Here is a 9,830-nt window from a genome sequence, read left to right on the forward strand (position 1 = left end):
TAACATATATAGCCTGTTATCGGCTGAAGCTGATGAAGTATTTCAATGTAGCTACTAGGACAGGACCTGTGGTTTGTCAGTGCCCGTTCGCGCTACGCTCTGACGGCGTTGAAATTCATTGTAAACATCCAGTTAGCCCCATGTACGGAGCTTAGTTGTTTTTCGGTGAAATATCCATATATCTCAACGTCGGTGCAAACATTGTAAATCTAACCAATGATTTACTCCATTTTGTAAGTAGGAGCCATTTTACACTAGGCTACTATACACAGAGAGCCACTCTTGAGAGCCACGTTTCATATAGGCGGCCGTAGTAGGCGTTTGTTACAACTGTGGAAACAGGTTCAATTCAAGGAATTCCAGGATTAATGCTAACAAGGTAGTGTGTGTGTGTGTGTGTGTGTGTGTGTGTGTGTGTGTGTGTGTGTGTGTGTGTGTGTGTGTGTGTGTGTGTGTGTGTGTGTGTGTGTGTGTGTGTGTGTGTGTGTGTGTGTGTGTGTGTGTGTGTGTGTGTGTGTGTGTGTGTGTGTGTGTGTGTGTGGCGCTGGGGCAATGACGGACAGATCCTCCGGTCTGTGGGCCTGTGTCTGAACGCCTCGCAGCCAGTGCCTCCATTTTGAGGAGGTTCCTCCTTCCAAGCAGTGTAGCGCCTGTTGGGTGCAGTAGCCTAGCGCATGGGCCCCGCTGTCAGTCAACCGCTGCATGTTATAACTTTTTTTATTTTTTTTTTAGTTATTGCCTAAATACGTTTTCGATGCGTTCTTTCCACTTCCCCGAGATCAACGCGTGCCAAAAGGACCCCGCTCTTAGTAATAAGATGAGGAAATTTAGTTCAGAGCTGTTGAGATCAGGTCAACGCAGTAATAGATGCATCCTAATACCAGCCGAGCCCTCTTGACCCTGGACCAACCAACCCCCCTCCAGAGGTCCACTAGTGTCAGAGGTTCACTATAGGTTATCAATGTAACATTTAGGACTACATTGCATACACTGGTGCACATGTACACCAATGGACGCGAAAATGATTGTGGTAGATTGTTGTAACGGAGTAGCCAATTATGAATAAGTTGGCCAATGTGAAACACAAAATATATTGTGTTATTACCAGATGCATACACATAGTTCCATAGTTTGTCCTCTTTTCTCGTCTTTCTAGAAAATGGACTAAAGAACGAAATTAGCACAGTAGTAGCCTACTATCCTCTGCGACCAGGACACTCCCAGCTATTAACCTGATTACGATGCCTTACCTGAACAATGCCTAGGGGTGGAGGTAGTTCGCTATAGATCATTTAATTTAAGATACTTGTTTAAAAATGTAGGCCTACATGTGCCTCACAATTGGTTTTGGCTGTGTAAGTTATTTTTGTGAAATCTGATTGTGATGCATATTTGTTGCAGCCACACAAATGGTTTGTTTGATTAGTTATATTAAACTTCCATGCATACATCACCTGTCACTTAGATCAGAGTTGCATGTTTTGGTTAGTAGGCTAAATGTGTAAAGGCGGTTCAGGCTTCAAGGAACAATACTACGTATTCATATCTGTGAGACATGAAGATGGAGTGTGTTGATGAAGCTTATAATTGTAAATTGTATTAACAAGTACTCGTTTTAGCGTATTTGTAGTTCCTCTTGGGCCTGTTGCATAGATCCAGCAGCACCGTGACTAGACCGCTCACGCACTGTACTGCACAGCCTACAGCGAGCTCTTCCTATGTGCGCACGCCCACAAACACACACACACACACACACACACACACACACACACACACACACACACACACGCGCGCGCGCGCGCGCACACACACGCGCACACACACACACACACACACACACACACACACACACACACACACACACACACACACACACACACACACAATCTGTGAATATTATACCCTTGGATGAGTGGGCCGCCCCTCCCCTTCCCCTCATTTCCTACTCCAAAATGACCACGTGGTTTCCTCTTTGCAAACAAAAAATCCAGCGTGAATTCGAATAGGTTGAGGGGCGGTGTCAGAGAGAGAGAGAGAGAGCGAGAGAGAGAGAGAGAGAGAGAGAGAGAGAGAGAGAGAGAGAGAGAGAGAGAGAGAGAGAGAGAGAGCGAGGGGGGGGGGAGAGGGGCATTTCTCTAGACTTGATCCCGCCATAGTTTTCCCACTCTACTACCACAGAGCCATCATCAAACCCACCCCCAGTCCAACCCACCTTCTCCACAGTGCGATAGATAGGCTAGTAGGCTGCTGCTCTATTCGTTCAACGGGCCGACTGCAAATCAAAGGATTTTGATTTCAACTACAGCTCCACATATTTTACTGGATCATTTGAACGTTTCCGCTCCCCCCCTCGATAGTCCGTTTTGATTTGTTTTGTATTCGAGGATCTTTTAGTTTTTTTTAGGTCTTGCCTGTGCGGACACAACTAGTGTGATATCCAGATAGAGGCAGATCTCAAACAAAGTCCCACTCCTGTGTTACTTTATAGGCATAATTTCCGTAACACCGTTTGGCCCATTTGGACTTACAAATACATCTGCCAAAATGAACAAGCTATACATTGGAAATCTGAACGATAAAGTGACTGTCGAAGAATTGGTTAAACTCTTTGAAGATTACAATCTCGTATACGTCGGGGAATTTCTGCTGAAAACGGGCTATGCATTTGTGGATTGTCCGGACGATCAATGGGCTATGAAGGCTATCGAGGCGTTTTCTGGTGAGTTAAGTTGGTTTATCGTAAACGGCTCATTCGTCTGTGTATGTCCATTCATTCTGGGGATGTGTATTTGACGCTTGTGTGCTGTAGTGGTGCATGCCCGACGGTTGAGCCTAACTCCCGATACATTCAAACAATATTTGAATGACTTGAGATATAACTACTCAAGGGATAGGCGAAACGATACACGCCCATTAAACAAAACGTGCTCAACTTTTGCAGGTGGGAGGGTCGCGTTTAGTAGCCTATAAATGTATAGGACACACGAGGCTAAGATACAGGCAAATTAAATGTAGGAACGGAATTTGTCCACAATTCATGCATATAGCCGTATATCTAACACTCCATTACCTGGGGACAGTCAATATGCTTAGTAAACAAAAATGCACCAATTTCCATATTATAACGATCAGAGGATGGCGATACTTTGCATTACAATGGAGGGATGGGAGGATACTCTACTACTATAGAATGAAGACACCCCTCCCCCTTTAGCCGGTAGCCCACCGCACCATGACAAAGATATCAACATATCTCACACTAAGCCAAAGTAACACATCTCGTGAATCACTTGTGAACATTGTTCAATGTTTTTGTGACGTAATTATCTCGTTCCATTTAAGCATTACATTATCACCATTCTGTGTTGGTCGGTGTAATTAAACGAAAACCCTAATTTAAACATTTAAGGAGTGCTACACACACACACACACACACACACACACACACACACACACACACACACACACACACACACACACACACACACACACACACACACACACACACACACACACACACACACACACACACACACTCACTCACTCACTCACTCACTCACTCACTCACTCACTCACTCACTCACTCACTCACTCACACGTTCGTATTTTAGACTGCTCCTAGTGTCAACGTGAACCCCTCGTCCCATTTCAATGGGACTAACTAATGATCATTATAGAGCATGGTCAAACAAATGTCGACGGTACATTAGTAGTGTTAAACGTAAACAAAAACAAAAATAAATACGAATTTTGACTGAGGAGTTAGCACGGCATTCAGATCTGTAGTAACTTTTGTTGTTAGTGGTTAGGCCCAGGGAATCCCCGACTTTTCTCGCGTCCAGAAAATGGATAACCCATAAGACACATTGGTCCTACGTTATGGTTTCAGGAGTTTAATGTAACGTAACACAATCCATAACTTGAGAAAGAAGTGGATATCTGATCAGCAAAGCTAAGTAGGCCCAAGAGCTATACGGATAGCGGTCCCTTTCCATAACTAGTGTATTAACATGTTATGTTATGTTTCAGGTAAAGTGGAACTTCATGGGAAACGTATCGAGGTCGAGCACTCCGTCCCCAAGAAGCAAAGGTAGGCTATGGAAAGGCTTAACCCTCCCCCTTAACCCATCAGTTGTTGTTTCAAATAACCGACATGGCCGACCTCGAGTGCAAACTGAGTGCAAATGAAAATCATTGACCATTTAAACCTGTACTAGGCTATATAGACTGATTGCGAAATGGGACCCATTGTTATATTGTGGTTGTAGACCTTCGGATTCAAGCCTTTAACCATTGTCCCTATTATGGTGGCTTGCGTTTGAAGGCATTGCATTTTAATGTCTATGGGCGAATTAAAGCTGGTACTGTTAATATGTAAGGAGACTCAGGTGTCGCTGTAGGCTATGTGCTTCTTTAAAAATTGATTGATTGAGTCGTTGTGGTTGAAGGGGCGAACAGGTCCTGAGTTAACATTGTTTGCAACGTCATCACATTATAGCCTACGAGCACATGCTCTATGTAGGTCGAGCAGGCTCCAGGCCTTCATGTGGACACATGAAGGCTACTCATGTTTATGTTTGGCCCTAATGTGAAATTAAACAGCCTTTCTTTAGCACATATTGTTATTTTGTGGCTGTATTGAAGACCTATTACAAATGCCCATATAGCCTACATTTAATAGATTTGAGCTACATTTAGGGCTTGTTTTTTTCATTCATTTACACTTATGTTTTTTATATTACTTATCCTCTCATACGAAACAAGGCTGCATTGGATCTGTTTATCTGCTGTGATAAGTCATACACCGACATTGGTTACTCTTAACGTTATATGTGTTCGTATTTTTAAAGTTGGTCAGATATAGTTCTATGTGTGTAAACACAATCCTCTTAATACGACTATAGGTGGATTTGTTCGTCTGTCAACTAGGCTAGCCTTATGGTTTCGTGTAGCATACTCGTCTACTGCTAGTCACTGTTAGTGTGTCGTTTTTATTTATTTATATGTTTTTAAATGATGTCTCAAGCTCTAAACGAGTCGATGCTATTTTGGTAGTTATTACGATACGAAGTGTCGTGTTGAGGTCGTTTAAAACGTTTTTGTTTTGCTTAACTTAAACCTGACTACGAAACAAAATGGGAGTTTTTTCAATTGCCATTATGTTCTGCCCAGTGTGTATGAACAAGAGATGGCCTGCTATAGACAGAGTAGGAATTCGACAATAGTACATCGTAAATGACCTTTGGCACAGATAACAAGTAGGCCTAAGCATTCACGCACATTGGCCTATAGGTCTACTCGTGCTTTCACAATTTGAGGAAACGTGTGTGTGTGTGTGTGTGTATGGATGCGTTGAACGTATAGGCCTACGCACGCTGTCTATATTCAAGGAGTCATTGTAAACATTGCTACAAGGGATAACATAATTGTTCATAATGGATGCACGTTGCACCTGCATCCATTGTAGGCCTACAATACGTCTGGCGTCAGATCACATGTAAATCAAGGCTCTTAATTGTTCGTAGTATAGTAGTAGAATAGGCTACGTATGGCACCTGTGTTCACAGCGTATTTGAACGGATGGACATGTATTGAAAAAAACTAAATTTGAATGAGATATGCCGTTAAATCGGCATATCCTATATGTAGAGGCTCTCAGGCTACTGTTTGCGGGTCCTTCCTTAACCGTGGAAGTCATGCAGATTGCATACATTGGCTTTCCACGTGGGCACCCTACCCTACAGAAAGAGTAGTCGCACGACGTCACTGGTTGGAGGAAAATGGCGAAGCTCAGTGGAGCTCAGAGAGCGTGCTCCCCTCTATGTGTGTTCCGTTTCCTATGCACGCAGTTGGCCTCCTGTGATAAAAGTCGATTGTTGTGGCATTTTTTATCGGCACCTGATTCGTGTATAAATAGGATACAAGTATTGTGAAACTTATTATTGTAGGGAACGGGTAGCCTAAAATGGACGTCCATTTGCAACAAGACCCAAATATCATGATTGCGCATAATTAGTAGACACGTTTTCCCCAATTATACAGTTTTTTATCTTCTATCTCTTTTTCAAAATGCATCAACATATGACATTACAAACAATCAGCCCAACAACATATCTTCAAAGCATAAATTAACATTTAAGGGCACTATGGCCCCAATAATTGGGTTATGTTGCTAAGTATTTAAAAAAAAAAACCCAAATCAACCACAATGTTGACCCAGGGCGCGGTCCTATTTTAATTAGGTGTTTTTTTTATATTATATTAAGATTTTTTTTGTTTCATATATTCTCTAATAGGTGTGTAGACGTGCCTATACATGCAATGTGCATGTATGCACATTGCACAGAAGTAGGACTGTATGGTTTCATAAAGTAAATAGAAACAGTCACTTTAGAAGAGTTTCAGGGAGGCCATTGCAAAGAGGGAGGGGTTAGGATTGGGAATTAGGTAACGGGTGGGGGTTGGGGGGCAAGGAGAAACAATCAGAAAGAGAACAAGTCAGAGAATGAAAAAAAAGTGTGTGTGTGTGTGTGTGTGGAGGGGGGGGGGGGGAGAGAGCGAGAGAGAAAGCCTGTTGGTTCGAGGGGAAGGGGCGTTGTTGAGGGGATGGAGGTCTTTCATTGTTACAAACCTCTCCCCACCTTCATCTGTGTAACCATATGGATATATGTGAAGGTTATTAAAATCAGTAGGAGAAGCACTTGCATGAAAGAACGGAAACCAAAAAATAATAAAGACAATCTAGAAAAAAAAGTACATTTATTTTGGAAATGTATACTTAATAATTAATCTGGTCAACACTCTAGCGTGTGTTCAGTTATGCTTGGTTAATATACTGCTATTACAATCCTTGGATAAAATGGTATTTTATGACACATTGTGAGCTTTTGGTTAGCCTATTTTTGCAAATGAGATCCTTGTACTCAGTGCAAGGAAGGGACTCTGGGTTGGGGAGTCTGATTAACTACATAAAATGCTGAAGGTTTATTCAACTTTATTACTCGCCATTTTAAATGGCGGACACATGAAATGAGTCACTTGTGTTTGTATACACCGTGCAGTCATAACCTTTATACATGTGTGTATATCACTCAGCCCTTTGCTCTTTTAGAAAGAGAAACTCATGTCTACTGTGCCCGTCAACTCTATCCTATTTTATTTGTTATTTTGGGAGTTATTGATTAAATGGCTTTGATTTATGGTTGAAAGTTAATTCCAGGATAGCACTCGTAAAGATATCCTTCTCTTGGCAACTATTTACAATCTTCTCCATTTCCACAATAATGACTATGAATACATTTTTATTCATAACAATCAAAGTCCATCTACGCCTAAATAAATGTACAATATTAGTTAAGACATGAAGCCAGCCTCAATCAGACCAAAAAAAACATGTTGCCCCATGGCCAAACTGACTTTGGAGGCTTTCGTAGCATGGTCCAGATAAGATCATCTGCTCAAAATAACGTGTTTTACCTTTTCTTTGGGACCAAATAATTATTAAGTTGTAACAGTTCTATAGATGAGTGCTAGATGGTTGTAGTCTAGCCTGACTCACAAGCTTGCAGCTGTAGTTTAGCCTTTAATACTCGTTTAAACTGTACAAATATTTACAGTTGTGCAGCCTATTTTTGTGTTGAAACAAACAATAAATTATGTAAATATATGAACACATTTTGGGCTTCAAAGGGGTAGTTAAACTGTGCCACATGCAGTTAAACGTCCATTTTGACCAGCACACTAATTTCAGAATAGTTGTTGTATTTGGTCCGTAATACAGAATGCACACTATTATTAACAAGCGGAAACTGTAAACATGTTCCCTGTGGTTATCAGTAAATCTTGTACATTTGTACTATTGACACACCCTGCATCAGAACAGAACATGCTGAACAAATGACGAGTGTGCATACATTATGTCTGATAAATACTTACAAATGAAGAACTGTACTCTCTCGTTGCAGAAGATGGGCTTTAACAAACACAAAGTGTTGGCAATGATTCAAGATTTTTCTTAAAATCAATTTTCTTTCCCAAAGTAGGCTACGCATCACACACTTTAACCAAGTTACTATCCAGCAAGAATTTTACTAGCTTTTTAAACTTTTTTTTTTACTAGCTTTAATGAGTGCTGTTAGTGGTGTTAAAGGGGCATTATGTGGACATTTTTTGTGTGTGTTGGTGTTTGCGTAGCTTCACCAGGGTAAGTAAGTCTATGTGTGTGTGTGTTAGTGTGTTGGTGCTGGTGGGGGACAGCCCAGATGAGGGTCACATGTAAAACAAGCAGGGGACAAAAACACAGCGATAATTCATCAGAAAAGGGCAGGATTTGATGAAGCTTGCAGAGCCTGTGATCATGTGATGTGATACTGTATTGATCCCTGTAGGGAAAATTGCCCCCCCCACCTCCTTTTCAGACTGATGATGTCAGAGCTCAGAAAGTCATTCAGAAGAGCCCGCAGTTTCTTGCTCAATACCAACCCTGTAGAGTGGGGGATCAATCACTGACACTGGCTGATACATGTGAAAGCCATGGAGTAGACATGTTTCACCTCTGAACGCTATGCACACGTTACACCTGTTCCCTTTATAGTTGTCAGCAAAAATACGGAAAGGGTTAATGTTTGTGCCAAGAAAGAAACGCATCTCTTGGCTTGTATTGTTTTGAAATGCTTGTATTCAGATTTAGTTTCTCCTGTGAAATATCCAGTTGATGTTTGCTTGTTTTGTAGCACCTTTTCTTACTGTCACTTTGGTGAATCTACTAAATTGACAGACTTTGACAGACATAGGCGTAGTAGAAAGACATATCTATGCTCTTGTTTACTAGAACACAGCTGAATAACCCACCAAAACAGTATCTTGTATTTCCAAAAATCCTTAGAAGTATAGATACACAGTATGTTTCTGTAACCTACTATGTCAGCCTTACTTTATTTGAATGACTACACATTATGTGTTCTTAATAAATAAATGCAATTTAATCTGTATTATTTTAAACATTTAACTGTGGTAATAGTGACAGGATACTGTCCAAATGCTTAACATGAGGCAGTGCATAAATAGCTCTGTTTCAATTGTGTATATATTATATTATGCATGCACAGTGGGTCGTTCAGTAGGATATAGAGAGAGGCAGACAGAGAGAGAACGACAGAGCGGTTGGATTGAGAGTGAGAGAAACACACCACTCACTTCTCTTCCTCTCCTCTCACGGCTAAACTACGCCGTTCCATCCTGTGGAAGGCATGGTTGGGGGAGGGGAGGCCGGTGGGCGGAGAAACGGGAGTGGGCGCGACCAATCGTCTTGCAGGAATCCCCGTGACCAGTGGGGGGGGGAGGAGGAGGAGGAGGAGGAGGAGGCGGCGGCAGCTCCGGCAGCAGTGGCACATGAAACAAGAGCTCCCTCTTCCTCCACCCCTCTGCCCCGCACCCACCCTGCTAGGCTGCGCTCACGCGTGCTCCCTCGCTACTCGCGCACGCAGGGAAGCGACAGCGCAGATGCCTCACCTCTCTCTCTCTCTCTCTCTCTCTCTCTCTCTCTCTCTCTCTCTCTCTCTCTCTCTCTCTCTCTCTCTCTCTCTCTCTCTGTCTCCCTATCCGCTGGCTTCCTCTTATAGTCTTCCTGTGTTTCGTGTCTTTTTATTCTTCCCATCTTCGGGAACACACCGCACATCCTTTCCTCTTTTCCTTTCATCCCTACCCTTCATTTTCCTTTCCTGCATTATTTCCTTTTTGCTCATACGCCCCCCCCCCCCCCCCCCCCATCTCCCCGAACACACACACACATGCATTCACGAACGCTGAGGCACACACACACACACACACAC

General features: G+C 42.4%; 1 protein-coding gene across 2 annotated transcripts in view; it reads left to right on the forward strand.

Annotated features, from left to right (window-relative positions):
• The first annotated feature begins 2,191 nt into the window (after positions 1 to 2,191).
• The window catches only part of igf2bp1 (insulin-like growth factor 2 mRNA binding protein 1), a 34,236-nt gene continuing 26,597 nt past the window's right edge, over positions 2,192 to 9,830 (forward strand). For both annotated transcript variants that reach the window (XM_084482359.1, XM_084482360.1), the window contains exons 1-2: positions 2,192 to 2,719; positions 4,030 to 4,090. In XM_084482359.1, coding sequence (XP_084338485.1) covers positions 2,545 to 2,719; positions 4,030 to 4,090 — 236 coding nt within the window. In that variant the 5' untranslated portion in view covers positions 2,192 to 2,544. The remainder of the gene's footprint in view (positions 2,720 to 4,029; positions 4,091 to 9,830) is intronic.

The sequence above is a fragment of the Micromesistius poutassou genome (assembly GCF_964030765.1).
Source record: "Micromesistius poutassou genome assembly, chromosome: 1".
NCBI lineage: Eukaryota > Metazoa > Chordata > Actinopteri > Gadiformes > Gadidae > Micromesistius > Micromesistius poutassou.